This window comes from Xenopus tropicalis, chromosome 10, assembly GCF_000004195.4.
Source record: "Xenopus tropicalis strain Nigerian chromosome 10, UCB_Xtro_10.0, whole genome shotgun sequence".
Taxonomy (NCBI): Eukaryota; Metazoa; Chordata; class Amphibia; order Anura; family Pipidae; genus Xenopus; species Xenopus tropicalis.
In genome coordinates, this window is record NC_030686.2 from 51,547,388 (window position 1) to 51,566,084 (window position 18,697).

Consider the following 18,697-nt stretch of genomic DNA (forward strand, 5'->3'; position numbering starts at 1 on the left):
CCCTACGGAAGGACTGTTCCCCTGGAACCTACCCTAGCTGGGGCAAGAAGATTCCCCCCAACTGTGTGTATTCCCCTATTCCCTACGGAAGGACTGTTCCCCTGGAACCTACCCTAGCTGGGGCAAGAAGATTCCCCCCAACTGTGTGTATTCCCCTATTCCCTACGGAAGGACTGTTCCTCTGGAACCTACCCTAGCTGGGGCAAGAAGATTCCCCCCAACTGTGTGTATTCCCCTATTCCCTACGGAAGGACTGTTCCCCTGGAACCTACCCTAGCTGGGGCAAGAAGATTCCCCCCAACTGTGTGTATTCCCCTATTCCCTACGGAAGGACTGTTCCCCTGGAATCTACCCTAGCTGGGGCAAGAAGATTCCCCCCAACTGTGTGTATTCCCCTATTCCCTACGGAAGGACTGTTCCCCTGGAATCTACCCTAGCTGGGGCAAGAAATTCCCCCCAAACTGTGTGTATTTCCCTATTCCCTACGGAAGGACTGTTCCCCTGGAACCTACCCTAGCTGGGGCAAGAAGATTCCCCCCAACTGTGTGTATTTCCCTATTCCCTAAGGAACAAGAGTGCAGGCTGGCTACCACCTACTGGCTTATGGGAACCTGCTGATGGCTACTTGCCATTTCTCCAATAAATGCCTCATCCTGTGATACTAACCGTTGGCTCTTTGGGTCCTGCCCTATGTCTGGGAACTCAGGGCCCTGAGGTTGTGGCACCTTGTTCCTGCCCCTACACGGGCCGATAAGCTGCCGAATTTGCCCAAGGGACCCATAGCAGCAGCTACAATCAGCCTGTGTATGGGGCCCTTAACTCCATACGCTGTGGGCGATTACCTTAGTTACAGATAGGGGGCGCTTGGGAGCCTGCTATAACCAACTGATTATATTACAGGGTCAGGAAAATGAAATCACTTTAGTTGCATATACAGGGTGAGATCTGCTTGTCTGTATGAGCTGGGAGTATCTGATTGGTGCTTGGGAGACCCACTGGGAGGGTACCAACACATGTCCCCCCCAAATCAGCCAGACACGGATTGTGCAGGGCCCACACACGGGCCGGGAAGCAGCTCACCCCATGGGGGGAGGGGCCAGGCAGGCAGTGTGTTGGCTGTGCCTGCTGGGTAACATTTGTGTCTGTTACTCCTGCACCCAAGCTATGGCCGCCTGCGTGTAGCTAACTCTCCCGGGCTGAGGCTGGAGGGCCGCCTGCGTGTAGCTAACTCTCCCGGGCTGAGGCTGGAGGGCCGCCTGCGTGTGGCTAACTCTCCCGGGCTGAGGCTGGAGGGCCGCCTGCGTGTAGCTAACTCTCCCGGGCTGAGGCTGGAGGGCCGCCTGAGGCTGGAGGCCCCTGCGTGTGCTAACTCTCCCGGGCTGAGGCTGGAGGGCCGCCTGCGTGTGGCTAACTCTCCCGGGCTGAGGCTGGAGGGCCGCCTGCGTGTGGCTAACTCTCCCGGGCTGAGGCTGGAGGGCCGCCTGCGTGTGGCTAACTCTCCCGGGCTGAGGCTGGAGGGCCGCCTGCGTGTGGCTAACTCTCCCGGGCTGAGGCTGGAGGGCCGCCTGCGTGTGGCTAACTCTCCCGGGCTGAGGCTGGAGGGCCGCCTGCGTGTGGCTAACTCTCCCGGGCTGAGGCTGGAGGGCCGCCTGCGTGTGGCTAACTCTCCCGGGCTGAGGCTGGAGGGCCGCCTGCGTGTGGCTAACTCTCCCGGGCTGAGGCTGGAGGGCCGCCTGCGTGTAGCTAACTCTCCCGGGCTGAGGCTGGAGGGCCGCCTGCGTGTAGCTAACTCTCCCGGGCTGAGGCTGGAGGGCCGCCTGCGTGTAGCTAACTCTCCCGGGCTGAGGCTGGAGGGCCGCCTGCGTGTAGCTAACTCTCCCGGGCTGAGGCTGGAGGGCCGCCTGCGTGTAGCTAACTCTCCCGGGCTGAGGCTGGAGGGCCGCCTGCGTGTGGCTAACTCTCCCGGGCTGAGGCTGGAGGGCCGCCTGCGTGTGGCTAACTCTCCCGGGCTGAGGCTGGAGGGCCGCCTGCGTGTGGCTAACTCTCCCGGGCTGAGGCTGGAGGGCCGCCTGCGTGTGGCTAACTCTCCCGGGCTGAGGCTGGAGGGCCGCCTGCGTGTGGCTAACTCTCCCGGGCTGAGGCTGGAGGGCCGCCTGCGTGTGGCTAACTCTCCCGGGCTGAGGCTGGAGGGCCGCCTGCGTGTGGCTAACTCTCCCGGGCTGAGGCTGGAGGGCCGCCTGCGTGTGGCTAACTCTCCCGGGCTGAGGCTGGAGGGCCGCCTGCGTGTGGCTAACTCTCCCGGGCTGAGGCTGGAGGGCCGCCTGCGTGTGGCTAACTCTCCCGGGCTGAGGCTGGAGGGCCGCCTGCGTGTGGCTAACTCTCCCGGGCTGAGGCTGGAGGGCCGCCTGCGTGTAGCTAACTCTCCCGGGCTGAGGCTGGAGGGCCGCCTGCGTGTAGCTAACTCTCCCGGGCTGAGGCTGGAGGGCCGCCTGCGTGTAGCTAACTCTCCCGGGCTGAGGCTGGAGGGCCGCCTGCGTGTGGCTAACTCTCCCGGGCTGAGGCTGGAGGGCCGCCTGCGTGTGGCTAACTCTCCCGGGCTGAGGCTGGAGGGCCGCCTGCGTGTGGCTAACTCTCCCGGGCTGAGGCTGGAGGGTCGCCTGCGTGTGGCTAACTCTCCCGGGCTGAGGCTGGAGGGCCGCCTGCGTGTGGCTAACTCTCCCGGGCTGAGGCTGGAGGGCCGCCTGCGTGTGGCTAACTCTCCCGGGCTGAGGCTGGAGGGCCGCCTGCGTGTGGCTAACTCTCCCGGGCTGAGGCTGGAGGGCCGCCTGCGTGTGGCTAACTCTCCCGGGCTGAGGCTGGAGGGCCGCCTGCGTGTGGCTAACTCTCCCGGGCTGAGGCTGGAGGGCCGCCTGCGTGTGGCTAACTCTCCCGGGCTGAGGCTGGAGGGCCGCCTGCGTGTGGCTAACTCTCCCGGGCTGAGGCTGGAGGGCCGCCTGCGTGTGGCTAACTCTCCCGGGCTGAGGCTGGAGGGCCGCCTGCGTGTGGCTAACTCTCCCGGGCTGAGGCTGGAGGGCCGCCTGCGTGTAGCTAACTCTCCCGGGCTGAGGCTGGAGGGCCGCCTGCGTGTAGCTAACTCTCCCGGGCTGAGGCTGGAGGGCCGCCTGCGTGTAGCTAACTCTCCCGGGCTGAGGCTGGAGGGCCGCCTGCGTGTGGCTAACTCTCCCGGGCTGAGGCTGGAGGGCCGCCTGCGTGTGGCTAACTCTCCCGGGCTGAGGCTGGAGGGCCGCCTGCGTGTGGCTAACTCTCCCGGGCTGAGGCTGGAGGGCCGCCTGCGTGTGGCTAACTCTCCCGGGCTGAGGCTGGAGGGTCGCCTGCGTGTGGCTAACTCTCCCGGGCTGAGGCTGGAGGGCCGCCTGCGTGTAGCTAACTCTCCCGGGCTGAGGCTGGAGGGCCGCCTGCGTGTGGCTAACTCTCCCGGGCTGAGGCTGGAGGGCCGCCTGCGTGTAGCTAACTCTCCCGGGCTGAGGCTGGAGGGCCGCCTGCGTGTAGCTAACTCTCCCGGGCTGAGGCTGGAGGGCCGCCTGCGTGTAGCTAACTCTCCCGGGCTGAGGCTGGAGGGCCGCCTGCGTGTAGCTAACTCTCCCGGGCTGAGGCTGGAGGGCCGCCTGCGTGTAGCTAACTCTCCCGGGCTGAGGCTGGAGGGCCGCCTGCGTGTAGCTAACTCTCCCGGGCTGAGGCTGGAGGGCCGCCTGCGTGTAGCTAACTCTCCCGGGCTGAGGCTGGAGGGCCGCCTGCGTGTAGCTAACTCTCCCGGGCTGAGGCTGGAGGGCCGCCTGCGTGTGGCTAACTCTCCCGGGCTGAGGCTGGAGGGCCGCCTGCGTGTGGCTAACTCTCCCGGGCTGAGGCTGGAGGGCCGCCTGCGTGTGGCTAACTCTCCCGGGCTGAGGCTGGAGGGCCGCCTGCGTGTAGCTCCAGGCTCAGGGAAGAAGGCCCTGGTTAGTGCTGCGCAGTTCCACACGCCTTGGTACCCTACCGCTCACACTATCAGGGAAACCCACAGCCAGACTACAGGCTAGCAGAGCATGCTGGGAGCTGATGGCGTCACATCCCAGCCAAGTGCAAACAGAGAAGCCCGCACGGGAGAAGATCTTACTGAGCACCAGGGCCGCCATTAAGGAGGGACGGGCGGGGGTTCGTTCCCGGGCACCCAGGCCAACAGTTTCCCCTTCCCAAGCACAGGCCGCAGCCGCACCTCGCTGCTTGCCCCTCCCACCTCGCTGCTTGCCCCTCCCACCTCGCTGCTTGCCCCTCCCACCTCGCTGCTTGCCCCTCCCACACCAGCAGGGCCCCAGCTTTCCGTCAGACAGGAAATACCAACGCCCTCAGCTTCCAACATGTGACCCTGCGTCACGGCCAGACGTATGTGCGGTGACGCAGCACGTAGCCGCCATGTGGGATGACGGAGCCGCGTATGGCAGCGTTGCGGAGGCGGAAGCAGTTAGTAAGTAGCCGGTAATCGCCTCAGGGTTCCCGCTGCTCGCACCTTCTCACTCACATGAGGTAAAATAAGAGACTGGCCTTTGTGTTGCTTTCCCGCCGCCTCACTGCCAGCTTGATTACAAGTCATTTATACTTGCTGCTCTAAAAAAGAGGGTTTTTTCCCGGTTGCCAACAGTAACTGCCGCCATCAGGGCCGCTTGGCATCCATTTTGTAAGTCCCAGTATGTAGCTGTATGTTCCCTACAGGCAGTGCTTGCGCAGGCGCAGTATAATAACAACTGAGTCACACACTGTATAACACTCACACCTCTTCTTCTACTGTGGCCCCTTGCCTCTCACATAGCTCCTCCCTCTGGGGGCCGGGGGGTTTCCCACAGAGGGGGGGGGGGCGGGGGGTTTCCCACAGAGGGGGGGGGGGGCGGGGGGTTTCCCACAGAGGGGGGGGGGCGGGGGGTTTCCCACAGAGGGGTGGGGAGGGGCGGGGGGTTTCCCACAGAGGGGGGGGGGGGCGGCGGCGTTTCCCACAGAGGGGTGGGGAGGGGCGGCGGGTTTCCCACAGAGGGGGGAGGGGCGACGGGTTTCCCACAGAGGGGGGGGGGGGCGGCGGGTTTCCCACAGAGGGGGGGGGGGCGGCGGGTTTCCCACAGAGGGGGGGGGGGCGGCGGGTTTCCCACAGAGGGGTGGGGAGGGGCGGCGGGTTTCCCACAGAGGGGGGGGGGGCGGCGGTTTCCCACAGAGGGGGGGGGGGGCGGCGGGTTTCCCACAGAGGGGGGGGGGCGGTTCCCGAGGGGTGGGGAGGCGGCGGGTTTCCCACAGAGGGGGGGGGGGGCGGCGGGTTTCCCACAGAGGGGGGGGGGCGGCGGGTTCCCACAGAGGGGGAGGGGCGGCGGGTTTCCCACAGAGGGGGGGGGGGCGGCGGGTTTCCCCACAGAGGGGGGGAGGGCGGCGGGTTCCCACAGAGGGGGGAGGGGCGGCGGGTTTCCCACAGAGGGGGGGGGGCGGCGGGTTTCCCACAGAGGGGGGGGAGGGCGGCGGGTTCCCACAGAGGGGGGGGGGGGCGGCGGGTTTCCCACAGAGGGGTGGGGAGGGGCGGCGGGTTTCCCACAGAGGGGGGGGGGGCGGCGGGTTTCCCACAGAGGGGGGGGGAGGGGCGGCGGTTTCCCACAGAGGGGGGGGGGGCGGCGGGTTTCCCACAGAGGGGGGGGGGGGCGGCGGGTTTCCCACAGAGGGGGGGGAGGGGCGACGGGTTTCCCACAGAGGGGGGGGGGGCGGCGGGTTTCCCACAGAGGGGGGGGGGCGGCGGGTTTCCCACAGAGGGGGGGGGGGGCGGCGGGTTTCCCACAGAGGGGTGGGGGGGCGGCGGGTTCCCACAGAGGGGGGGGGGGCGGCGGGTTTCCCACAGAGGGGGGGGGGGGGCGGCGGTTTCCCACAGAGGGGGGGGGGGGCGGCGGGTTTCCCACAGAGGGGGGGGCGGCGGGTTTCCCACAGAGGGGTGGGAGGGGCGGCGGTTTCCAGAGGGGGGGGGGGGCGGCGGTTTCCCACAGAGGGGTGGGGAGGGGCGGCGGGTTTCCCACAGAGGGGGGGGCGGCGGTTTCCCACAGAGGGGGGGGGCGCGGCGTTTCCACAGAGGGGTGGGGAGGGGGCGGGTTTCCCAAGAGGGGGGGGGGCGGCGGGTTTCCCCACGAGAGGGGGGGGGCGGCGGGTTTCCCACAGAGGGGGGGGGAGGGGCGACGGGTTTCCCACAGAGGGGGGGGGGGGGGGGGGTTTTCCACAGAGGGGTGGGGAGGGCGGCGGGTTTCCCACAGGGGGGGGGGAGGGGCGACGGGTTTCCACAGAGGGGGGGGGGCGGCGGTTTCCCACAGCGGGGGGGGGGGTTTCCCACAGCGGGGGGGGGGTTTCCCACAGAGGGGACGGGGGGGCCGGTGGGTTTCCCACAGAGGGGACGGGGGGGCCGGTGGGTTTCCCACAGAGGGGACGGGGGGGCCGGTGGGTTTCCCACAGAGGGGGGGGGGGTGGGTTTCCCACAGAGGGGGGGGGTTCCCGGAGAGGGGGGCAGTAGGTTGTACCACCACCCTTCTTGGCCTAAGGGAACCCTATCTAGTCGCCGTGCCTTTAGCTGGTTACAGTCTCACTAAGGGTTTCACCAGTTGGCAGTGCTGCAGCTGTGCCACAATAAAAAGAGCAGAATATCTGTATTTTGGGCAGAGGCCAGCAATGGCTACTATCCTGGCAAACGTGGGCCGATTGGGGGCTATGTGATTGCTGCATTTGCCCGAGGGCTGTGGGACCTGTTTATTCACAATTGCACAAGACTTTTTCTCGTTACCCCCAAGGTGAGAGTATAAGGATCTGTATGATATTAATCTGCGGCCCTAGTTTGCACAGATAGGGCTGGGTTTCCCCTGAGGCCACAATCCTGCAATGCCCCCTTCCTGTCCTGGGGCAGAATCTCCTGTGTGCCTAGTACTGTGGGTGTAGGGAAGCTTAGGATGCGGCCCCGGGGCCAAACATTCCCTTGTGCACAACACATCTTTCCTTTTTGGCCAAGTTGGGAGAAGAGGCTCTTATGGCGGCAGGTTCTGTTGGGAGGAGCGGTTCTTATGGTGGCAGGTTCTGTTGGGAGAAGAGGCTCTTATGGCGGCAGGTTCTGTTGGGAGGAGAGGTTCTTATGGCGGCAGGTTCTGTTGGGAGAAGAGGCTCTTATGGCGGCAGGTTCTGTTGGGAGGAGAGGTTCTTATGGCGGCAGGTTCTGTTGGGAGAAGAGGCTCTTATGGCGGCAGGTTCTGTTGGGAGGAGAGGTTCTTATGGCGGCAGGTTCTGTTGGGAGAAGAGGCTCTTATGGCGGCAGGTTCTGTTGGGAGGAGAGGTTCTTATGGCGGCAGGTTCTGTTGGGAGGAGAGGTTCTTATGGCGGCAGGTTCTGTTGGGAGAAGAGGTTCTTATGGCGGCAGGTTCTGTTGGGAGAAGAGGTTCTTATGGCGGCAGGTTCTGTTGGGAGAAGAGGCTCTTATGGCGGCAGGTTCTGTTGGGAGGAGAGGTTCTTATGGCGGCAGGTTCTGTTGGGAGAAGAGGTTCTTATGGCGGCAGGTTCTGTTGGGAGGAGAGGTTCTTATGGCGGCAGGTTCTGTTGGGAGAAGAGGTTCTTATGGCGGCAGGTTCTGTTGGGAGGAGCGGTTCTTATGGTGGCAGGTTCTGTTGGGAGAAGAGGCTCTTATGGCGGCAGGTTCTGTTGGGAGGAGAGGTTCTTATGGCGGCAGGTTCTGTTGGGAGAAGAGCTCTTATGGCGGCAGGTTCTGTTGGGAGGAGAGGTTCTTATGGCGGCAGGTTCTGTTGGGAGGAGAGGTTCTTATGGCGGCAGGTTCTGTTGGGAGAAGAGGTTCTTATGGCGGCAGGTTCTGTTGGGAGGAGAGGTTCTTATGGCGGCAGGTTCTGTTGGGAGAAGAGGTTCTTATGGCGGCAGGTTCTGTTGGGGAGAAGAGGTTCTTATGGCGGCAGGTTCTGTTGGGAGGAGAGGCTCTTATGGCGGCAGGTTCTGTTGGGAGGAGAGGCTCTTATGGCGGCAGGTTCTGTTGGGAGGAGAGGCTCTTATGGCGGCAGGTTCTGTTGGGAGGAGAGGTTCTTATGGCGGCAGGTTCTGTTGGGAGGAGAGGTTCTTATGGCGGCAGGTTCTGTTGGGAGGAGAGGCTCTTATGGCGGCAGGTTCTGTTGGGAGGAGAGGTTCTTATGGGCGGCAGGGTTCTGTTGGGAGGAGAGGTTCTTATGGCGGCAGGTTCTGTTGGGAGGAGAGGTTCTTATGGCGGCAGGTTCTGTTGGGAGAAGAGGCTCTTATGGCGGCAGGTTCTGTTGGGAGGAGAGGCTCTTATGGCGGCAGGTTCTGTTGGGAGGAGAGGTTCTTATGGCGGCAGGTTCTGTTGGGAGGAGAGGTTCTTATGGCGGCAGGTTCTGTTGGGAGGAGAGGCTCTTATGGCGGCAGGTTCTGTTGGGAGGAGAGGTTCTTATGGCGGCAGGTTCTGTTGGGAGAAGAGGCTCTTATGGCGGCAGGTTCTGTTGGGAGGAGAGGTTCTTATGGCGGCAGGTTCTGTTGGGAGAAGAGGCTCTTTATGGCGGCAGGTTCTGTTGGAGGAGAGGTTCTTATGGCGGCAGGTTCTGTTGGGAGGAGCGGCTCTTATGGCGGCAGGTTCTGTTGGGAGAAGAGGTTCTTATGGCGGCAGGTTCTGTTGGGAGGAGCGGCTCTTATGGCGGCAGGTTCTGTTGGGAGGAGAGGCTCTTATGGCGGCAGGTTCTGTTGGGAGGAGATGTTCTTATGGCGGCAGGTTCTGTTGGGAGGAGAGGTTCTTATGGCGGCAGGTTCTGTTGGGAGAAGAGGCTCTTATGGGGGCAGGTTCTGTTGGGAGAAGATGTTCTTATGGCGGCAGGTTCTGTTGGGAGGAGAGGTTCTTATGGCGGCAGGTTCTGTTGGGAGGAGAGGCTCTTATGGCGGCAGGTTCTGTTGGGAGAAGATGTTCTTATGGCGGCAGGTTCTGTTGGGAGAAGAGGCTCTTATGGCGGCAGGTTCTGTTGGGAGGAGCGGCTCTTATGGCGGCAGGTTCTGTTGGGAGGAGAGGCTCTTATGGCGGCAGGTTCTGTTGGGAGGAGAGGCTCTTATGGCGGCAGGTTCTGTTGGGAGGAGAGGTTCTTATGGCGGCAGGTTCTGTTGGGAGGAGAGGTTTTTATGGCGGTATCTGGGTATATACCCTGCTGGGGGGGGGGGGGATCTGGTATATACCCTGCCGGGGGGGGGGGGGTATCTGGGTATATACCCTGCTGGGGGGGGGGATCTGGGTATATACCCTGCCGGGGGGGGATCGGGATCTGGGTATATACCCTGCCGGGGTGGGGGTATCTGGGTATATACCCTGCTGGGGGGGGGGGGGATCTGGGTATATACCCTGCCGGGGGGGGGGGGGGGGGATCGGGATCTGGGTATATACCCTGCCGGGGTGGGGGTATCTGGGTATATACCCTGCTGGGGGGGGATCTGGGTGTATACCCTGCCGGGGGGGGGGTTTATCTGGGTATATACCCTGACGGGGGTGGGTATCTGGGTATATACCCTGCCGGGGGGTGGGGGTATCTGGGTATATACCCTGCCGGGGGGAGGGGTGTCTGGGTATATACCCTGCCAGGGGGGGGAGTCTGTGGGACTTTATCTGTATTGATGAAAGCAGTGCAGTTTGATACATGTAAATACCCAGTATTCTCTTCTGTCCCATCATGCAGAGCGGATCTCTCTAGCGCTTACCCACAATGCCCCTGCGGAACACTCGCCAGTTATTGGTGGCTGCTGGCGATACGGTGACTGGAGCCTCGGCAGAGTTGCCCCCGTGGGTGGGGCGCCACAGACGGTGCAGTAGAAGGGGACTGGCAGCCGCGGGCACTGCCCACAAGCAGGACTCTCTCTTACGTCTGTGCCAGGAGAGACACTTCATATCCGGGGGGGCCCCGAGCCACACGTCCCTGCTGCAGGGGGGCCACAGTCTGGGGCCCCTGGGGGTGGAACTGAGGCGCAACCTGCTGTCCCAGTGGTGGAACTCGGTGGTGTTACACAGAGAGCAGGTTCTAGCCATTGATACTGCCCTTCAGCTGCCCAACCCGTCTATTGCCCCAGAGGCGCCCCTACTGGCCATATGTACTCAGCACTTACTGGGGCTCCCCCCACAGCAGCGGGGCACGTGCCTGGGGGGTCCTGTGGGGAAGTGTGGGGTCCTGCGCCATGAGCTGCTCTACGGTAAGCACCCCATTCTTACTTAGTGGGGAACAGCACCCCATTGTACTAGTGTGCCCCTTCATTAGTGGGGAACGGCACCCCATTGTACTAGATTGCCCCTTCATTAGTGGGGATCGGCACCCCATTGTACTAGATTGCCCCTTCATTAGTGGGGAACGGCACCCCATTGTACTAGTGTGCCCCTTCATTAGTGGGGAACAGCACCCCATTGTACTAGTGTGCCCCTTCATTAGTGGGGAACAGCACCCCATTGTACTAGTGTGCCCCTTCATTAGTGGGGAACGGCATCCCCATTGTACTAGTGTGCCCCTTCATTAGTGGGGAACGGCACCCCATTGTACTAGTGTGCCCCTTCATTAGTGGGGATCAGCACCCCATTGTACTAGTGTGCCCCTTCATTAGTGGGGATCAGCACCCCATTGTACTAGTGTGCCCCTTCATTAGTGGGGAACAGCACCCCATTGTACTAGTGTGCCCCTTCATTAGTGGGGAACAGCACCCCATTGTACTAGTGTGCCCCTTCATTAGTGGGGAACGGCATCCCCATTGTACTAGTGTGCCCCTTCATTAGTGGGGAACGGCACCCCATTGTACTAGTGTGCCCCTTCATTAGTGGGGAACGGCACCCCATTGTACTAGTGTGCCCCTTCATTAGTGGGGAACAGCACCCCATTGTACTAGTGTGCCCCTTCATTAGTGGGGAACAGCACCCCATTGTACTAGATTGCCCCTTCATTAGTGGGGATCGGCACCCCATTGTACTAGATTGCCCCTTCATTAGTGGGGATCGGCACCCCATTGTACTAGTGTGCCCCTTCATTAGTGGGGAACAGCACCCCATTGTACTAGTGTGCCCCTTCATTAGTGGGGATCAGCACCCCCATTGTACTAGTGTGCCCCTTCATTAGTGGGGATCGGCACCCCATTGTACTAGTGTGCCCCTTCATTAGTGGGGATCGGCACCCCATTGTACTAGTTTGCCCCTTCATTAGTGGGGAACGGCACCCCATTGTACTAGTGTGCCCCTTCATTAGTGGGGAACGGCACCCCATTGTACTAGTGTGCCCCTTCATTAGTGGGGAACGGCACCCCATTGTACTAGTGTGCCCCTTCATTAGTGGGGAACAGCACCCCATTGTACTAGTGTGCCCCTTCATTAGTGGGGAACAGCACCCCATTGTACTAGTGTGCCCCTTCATTAGTGGGGAACAGCACCCCATTGTACTAGTGTGCCCCTTCATTAGTGGGGAACAGCACCCCATTGTGCTAGTGTGCCCCTTCATTAGTGGGGATCAGCACCCCATTGTACTAGTGTGCCCCTTCATTAGTGGGGAACGGCACCCCCATTGTACTAGTGTGCCCCTTCATTAGTGGGGAACGGCACCCCCATTGTCCTAGATTACCCCTATAATTAGTGGGGGGGGGGAATGGCCCCCATTGTCCTAGATTACCCCTGTAATTAGTGGGGGGGGGAACGGCACCCCCATTGTCCTAGATTACCCCTGTAATTAGTGGGGGGGAATGGCACCAATTGGCCTAGTTTACCCCTGTAATTAGTGGAGGGGGGGGGGAATGGCACCAATTGGCCTAGTTTACCCCTGTAATTAGTGAGGGGGGGGGAATGTGTATATACCCTTACACATGTGCTTGTGTTGTGCGTCTGTATGAACCAATAGGTGCCTTGATGGAATACGTCCCCTCCATGGAGCTGCTCAATAAAAAGCTGCCGTTTGGCCTCGCCGAGATCGGAAAATGCTTTCACCCTATTCCAGAAGTGGCCAATGAGGGCACCATTCCCCCCAGGTAAGTGGCTGCCAGAAGAGGGAGGTGATTGGTTTCTGTAGTGCCACTATATGGACTGTAGTACTTTGCTTTTCCTGGCCATCCCTTGGTAGCATAAGATTTGGGTTTATCCTCTACCATACTGTCAGGACCCAGAAGGGTTAATAAAGCAGTGCATTAAATACCCACCCCTTCCTGTCCTCCTCAGTCTTTTTTTTCTTCTGTTCTGTCCAGGACCAGATCGCTTTTGTTTGTTTTTAGAACTCACTTGGCCCTCTTTAGGGTCCCATTCCAGGCGCAGTTTTCTGACACACTTTCTCCGCCTGATGCCTGCTCCATTGTGATTGCCATAGCGCTTTCTCAGGAGCAGGTCCCCTATTGCAGCCGGGGGAGAGATACCGTTCTTGGTAGGAATGCATGCCTGTGTGGGCGCTGACATCATCAATCAGCGCAGCCCTATCTTGCCGGCAGCCGGGGTCTGCTTTGCCTTATGTGCCCGCACATCAGTTTGAGCAGGAACGCTCCCAGAATGGACCTGCTGCCCCTAAGGCTACTCGGTGAGTTCTGTTCCTGTAAGTTGTGCTGCAACGAAAAAAGTGTGTTATTAATGGCTGTTATCGATTGTAGGCCTACTACCCCTGTTGAAGAGACGGCCAGGAAAAGGCAGAGGTCACAAGATAAGGATGTCCGACCCTGTAAAGCTTGTAAGAAGCCTGCTCTTCCAAACAAGAGGCTGTGCAAGGAATGTGTGAGATCTTAGAAGGAGATACAGACATTCCAGCGGCACAGAAGTGTGCTCCAAACATAGATTTATCACAGACCCCATCAACATCCAGGGAAAACATCGCAAGAGGATATATTAGCCTGGATTAAGCATGCTGTTTCAGCCTGATGTGCCTGAGGATATAGAGTCAGATTTTAGTTCATCTGAGGAGGAAGGGGAAGAGGAAACTTCCTTCTTTGATATGAATATATACCAGACCTTATTAAGGCAGTGAGGCATTAGTATTAGAGGAGCGTGATCAGTCAGCAACTAATGTATTTTTTGCCAAAAGAAAAAGCACACCTTTCCAGTGCACAAGGAGGTGCAGGATGTTGTGAGTTCAGAGTGGCACAAGATGTCCAGGAAGGTGCCGGTGGAGGACAAGTTTGGTAAGCTATATCCCTTTCCTCTGGATTCACAGGAACTATGGGATAGTCCTCCAACTGTGGATGCACCGGTGGCCAGGTTATCCAGGAAGACAGCCCTTCCAATTGATGATGTTTCAGCATTGAAGCATGTGATGGAAAGGCGAATGGAGATGGAGCGTAAGAAGTTATATATAACAACAGGAGCCATGTACAAGCCCTCTATAGCCTTGGTGTCAGTGGTTAAGGTCCTGTCCATTTGGATAGAAGATATAGAGCAAATGACCAGGGGTGTTGAGCCCCGTGAGAAAATATTGGCTGATGTAAAATTGTCCACAGCTTTTTGTCTCGGAGCGAGATCAATGGCTTTAGCTGTGGTGGCAAGGAGGGCCCTCTGGCTTAAATATTGGTTCACAGATACAGCCTCAAAGAATGCGTCATGCAAATTACCATTTGAAGGGAAAATGCTATCTGGTAAAGCATTAGAGGAAATAATTTCTAAGTGGGATCGTCAAACAAAGAGTTGGAATCAGAAGATTTGTTTGCCTGTGAGCCTGAAGCAGAATCTGCGGTGGTGGTCAATACCTGTCAACCTCAGGAAAGGTTTTCCGTTACAGGAGCCAGAATACGTGGAACTCTACACAGATGCCTCAGGTCTGGGTTGGGGAGCTCATGTAGAGAACTACTCAGCCCAGGGAGGATGGGGCAGGGATCTGTCTTATCTACCATCCAATATACTCAAGTTGAGGGCAGTAAATTTTGCACTGAAGATTTTCCAAAACTAATTGATTTCTCTCCCCGTCGGGATTCGCTCTGACAATGTGGCAGCTGTCACATACATCAGGAGACAAGGAGGGACCAGGAGTTGTGCTATGATGGAGGAGCCGATTCCTATTATGACATTTGCACAAGCCCATCTAATGGATATTACAGCCCTTCATGTGCCGGGCATGTTGAATCTCCAGGCAGATCAATTCAGCAGGAGGAGGATCAGCAGTGGAGAAGGGAATCTCCATCCCCAGGTCTTCAACTGGGTCACCACCAGGTTGGGCTGCTCAACGATAGATCTTATGGTGACAATACAGAATCGGAAGGTGCTGAGGTTCTTCTCCAGGTTTCCTTATCCCCAGGCAGTGGCTACAAATGCCTTAGTCCAGGACTGGAGGGGCTTGTGGGCGTATGTGTTTCCTCCCTTCCCGATGATCTTCAGAGTGTTGCAGAAGATCTTTTACACTCCGATGGAGGCCTTGGTAATTCTTTCAAATTGGCCGCGCCGGCCATGGTATCCACTGTTGAGGAGGATGGTCCAGGGCAAGCCAATTTCCCTGCCGATCAGGGAGGATCTGTTGTCCCAAGGGAGCCTGTGGCATCCGAATCCTTCAGGGTCTGATGGCCTGGAAGCTGAGAGGAGAAGGCTAGCACAGCAGGGATGTTCTCAGGCAGTCATTAATACCTTATTAAAGTCTAGAAAACCGAATACATCTCAAAGATATTATGCAACGTGGGATGTGTTTCAAGATTGGGCAACTAAAGAGGGCATAGACCCCTGGAATACAACGACTCCAGAGATTCTTGAATTCCTACAACGAGGCCTGGACAGGGGTCTTAGCCTGAGCACTCTGAGAGTACAGTTGTCAGCATTGTCTGCTATTCTGGAGAGAAGGCTTATTGAAGAACCCTTGATTTCTATGTTCTTTAAAGCAGCAGTGAGGATTGTGCCACCTGTTAGATCTTTATCTCCTCTATGGGACTTACCATTAGTCCTGAAGGCTCTCACTGGGAAACCATTCGAGCCATTAGATCAGGCTTCGCTGTGGGACGTGACACTCAAGACCATCCTTTTAGTGGCCTTAACATCGGCTAGGAGAGCATGCGAGTTGCAGGCGTTATCTGCGAGAGCTCCATATACAGTCTTTAAAGGGGACTCTGGGGTTCTTCGACCAATATTGCAGTTTTTGCCCTAGGTAGTTTCCCCGTTACATATCAATGAACCAATTATTCTTCCAGCCTTTGTCCCGGATATGAATGCCCAAGAAGGGGCAGCATGGAAGTCTTTAGATGTCCATTATTGTTTACAGATCTATCTACAGAAGACTGAGAATGTGAGAAAGACGGATAGGTTATTCGTCATTCCAGCTGGACCAAGAAAGGGACAACCAGCAAAAACAGCAACTTTGAGAAGATGGATTGTCATGGCAATTAAGGAGCAGGGGGAGCCAGTGCCTCAGGGAATCAGAGCCCATTCGATGAGGGGTATTGCATCGTCTTGGGCAGCAGAAGCGGGAGCTCAACCTGAAGCAATCTGCAGGGCAGCTACATGGGCAACCTCTAATACCTTTATTCAACTTTATAAGTAAGATATTAGGTCTACTGCTTCATTGCAGTTTGGGCGCTCAGGTCTCCAGGCAGTGTCTGGAGTTGAATGAACTTTCTTCTGTTATCAGCACAATATTGTCTTTATTCCCACCCAGTCAATTGCTTGGGTACTCACCCAAATGTTATGCTGCCAGGGGATGGCCAGGAAAGGAGAAAATCAATTCATACTTACCGAGATTTTCTTTTCCTGGCCATCCTCCCTGACAGCATGCCCACCCTTTCATTGTCTGTCCAGAAAATCAGGCAAAGACTGAGGAGGACAGGAAGGGGTGGGTATTTAATGCATTGCTTTATTAACCCTTCTGTGTCCTGACAGTATGGTAGAGGATAAACCCAAATGTTATGCTGCCAGGGAGGATGGCCAGGAAAAGAAAATCTCGGTAAGTATGAATTGATTTTCTCTTTTCTCTTCTAGAATAGGAGAGAGGACAGTGGCCTCCCTTGTCTGGTTCATTTCCCCAAAATCCTCAGGGCAGTGGCAGGATTACTGGCTCCGGCACCGACTCCAGTGGTGGCAAAAGGTAAGTGCAAAAGTTTCCCATATTGATCTAATCATTTGTTCTATCACTCTTCTGTACCCCCCTGGGGCTGTAACCTGCCCCCGCAGCACCATTATATCACAGGGGGTACAGCTTATTGTGTGCCCAGAACATTCCCTCTCTGTATATTTGTATTTATACATATGGGTAGGAGGTGCCATAGTGTTTCCCTTAGACAGTACAGTATGGGGGTACAGCTTATTGTGTGCCCAGAACATTCCCTCTCTGTATATTTGTATTTATACATATGGGTAGGGGGTGCCATAGTGTTTCCCTTAGACAGTACAGTATGGGGGTACAGCTTATTGTGTGCCCAGAACATTCCTTCTCTGTATATTTGTATTTATACATATGGGTAGGGGGTGCCATAGTGTTTCCCTTAGACAGTACAGTATGGGGGTACAGCTTATTGTGTGCCCAGAACATTCCCTCTCTGTATATTTGTATTTATACATATGGGTAGGGGGTGCCATAGTGTTTCCCTTAGACAGTACAGTATGGGGGTACAGCTTATTGTGTGCCCAGAACATTCCTTCTCTGTATATTTGTATTTATACATATGGGTAGGGGGTGCCATAGTGTTTCCCTTAGACAGTACAGTATGGGGGTACAGCTTATTGTGTGCCCAGAACATTCCCTCTCTGTATATTTGTATTTATACATATGGGTAGGGGGTGCCATAGTGTTTCCCTTAGACAGTACAGTATGGGGGTACAGCTTATTGTGTGCCCAGAACATTCCCTCTCTGTATATCTGTATTTATACATATGGGTGGGAGGGGCCACAGACAGTCTGGGCCGGGCCGGTTCTTGGCTAAGTTGGCGCTTGTTGCTGTTCCCAGTTTGCTCAGAGCCCGTCGGGGTTCGGCTGCAGGGAGATTGAGCAGGAGGGACAGGGAGGGAAGATCTCAGTGATTCAGTACGAGTTCCCCTGGGGAAGAGAGACCATTGAGACCCTGTGCAGTATGGATGACTCTGCCCTGTTACAGATGCATTCTGGGAGCAGCACCAAACTCCAGGTAAGTTGTTCCATTGCGTTATACATGCAGGACCCCCCCATTTTAGCAATCCAGTTTGTAGCTGCACCCCCGGCCCTGCTAATAAGCCCCATTCTTGGGCACATTTGCGCCGCTGGCTTTGCCTACAGATAAGGGCACCGCGCTGCCATTTCTACTGGCTGCTCACTTTCCCAGATACGATTGGACATTACAGAGCCCATTATCTCCCTACAGGCTCGAGATGGGCGCAAGTGGGTGGTGCCACATGTGCTGTGGGTGAGTGGAGACCTAGACAGGGGGCTTCTTGCCTACCTTTCAGATGCCCTGCAGCAGACGGAGGGCCCCCCAGTGCGTGGCCGCTACCAGCAAAGGGAGGTGAGACCCCAGTAATGTGGGGTTAGGGCTCTGATAGGGCCGCTCCCGGACGAGACTTTCCTCTAGTCTCTGTGTGTCCGTATGGAATGTTGGGGAACCATGTTGTTTTGGGGGGCTCTCTCCGTGCCTCAGGCGAGTATAAGACTGTTTGTCCCTTTCTGGTTACAGGTCCTGAAGTTGCACCCCACGCTGGCACCCATTAAAGTGGCTGTGGATATGGGGAAAGGTCCCACTGGTGAATTACGGCTGGTAAGTGGCAAGCTGAGCAGGCTGAGGCGGGAGTGACGGCTACATGGCAGCGCCGGCGTGTGAGTGACTGGCATTTCCCTGGGACTGTGCCCCACTCCATGTGCGCCAGGGTGGCACAGACTGACGTGTAACTGAATATTCCAGGTGTGCCAAGGCCTTTCCACTGAGCTGCGGGAACATGGAGTGTATGTGTGGCCCGGCTACCAGGAATCCCTGCAAGGCTCCTTGGAGCAGCTCTATACAAAGTAAGGAACCCTGTCATGGTCGTACTTCCCCTTTAGTAGTGGGCGTGGCCTGTACCATGGACTTCCTGCAGATCCATCCCACTTGAGCCACAAGCTGAGTGCCGTTCTGTGTTTGTTCCCCACAGGTATGACCAGATGGGAGTCCTATTCACAGTGCTGGTGAGTGAGGCCACGCTGGAGAATGGGTTGCTACAGGCGCGCAGCCGAGATACCGCCCTCAAGGAGACCGTGCATGTATCCAAGCTGAAGGATTTCCTGCTCACATACATTGCTGCAGCCACACACCTGTGATGGGCACAATAAAGAGCAACTTCTGTCCCAGTGTTAGTGGTGGTATTTATAGGGGTGGGGCCTTCTACGCGGCGTGTAGGGGTGGGGCCTTCTACGCGGCATGTAGGGGTGGGGCCTTCTACGCGGCGTGTAGGGGTGGGGCTTTGGCCAGTCCTGGGGATATTGCAGGGGGATGGGTGGATGGTTTGGAATGAGTGAGAGTAGGAGATAAGGTGCTGTAGCGTCTTGGGGTCACATTCATGGATTGGGGTGTAGGAATCACCCTCACAGGTACATTAAAAGGGATGCCTGTCCCCTTATTTTCTTGTACCCCGGTTTTTATTACCAATGTGCCCGGCCATAGAGCCAGACTGAGGGGATAATGTGCTGCCGAGAGAAGAACTTGGGCACAATGAGTAAGAATGAGAGTTTCCCAGCAATCCCTGGCCTCTCTTAAAGGGGCGGTTCAC

The 18,697-nt window shown here is 57.7% G+C and overlaps 1 protein-coding gene across 5 annotated transcripts; it reads left to right on the forward strand.

Moving 5' to 3' along the window:
• The first annotated feature begins 4,341 nt into the window (after window positions 1-4,341).
• Window positions 4,342-18,279, forward strand: polg2 (polymerase (DNA directed), gamma 2, accessory subunit). Of its 5 annotated transcripts, none has more exons than XM_031894382.1 (9): window positions 4,345-4,560; window positions 9,759-10,266; window positions 11,943-12,069; window positions 15,968-16,073; window positions 16,933-17,109; window positions 17,323-17,463; window positions 17,632-17,712; window positions 17,857-17,957; window positions 18,083-18,279. In XM_031894382.1, the coding sequence occupies exons 2-9, from the start codon at window positions 9,786-9,788 to the stop codon at window positions 18,246-18,248; spliced, it is 1,380 nt and encodes a 459-aa protein (XP_031750242.1). In that variant the 5' UTR covers window positions 4,345-4,560; window positions 9,759-9,785; the 3' UTR covers window positions 18,249-18,279. The 5 variants fall into 5 exon arrangements, with proteins under 5 accessions (XP_031750246.1, XP_031750245.1, XP_031750242.1 ...); XM_031894383.1 differs by having other exon boundaries at window positions 4,345-4,501; window positions 18,083-18,278; XM_031894384.1 differs by lacking the exon at window positions 4,345-4,560 and adding an exon at window positions 6,596-6,833 and having other exon boundaries at window positions 18,083-18,278.
• The last annotated feature ends 418 nt before the right edge of the window (window positions 18,280-18,697 follow it).

What these genes read in the sequence shown, in the direction of transcription:
- polg2 (XM_031894382.1), top strand. Translation starts at nt 9,786, where the DNA reads ATGCCCCTGCGGAACACTCGCCAGTTATTGGTGGCTGCTGGCGATACG. An exon ending in GAGGGCACCATTCCCCCCAG is followed by an intron (nt 12,070 to 15,967) that starts GTAAGTGGCTGC and finishes TTTCTCTTCTAG; the next exon opens with AATAGGAGAGAGGACAGTGG. An exon ending in GGAGCAGCACCAAACTCCAG is followed by an intron (nt 17,110 to 17,322) that starts GTAAGTTGTTCC and finishes ATCTCCCTACAG; the next exon opens with GCTCGAGATGGGCGCAAGTG.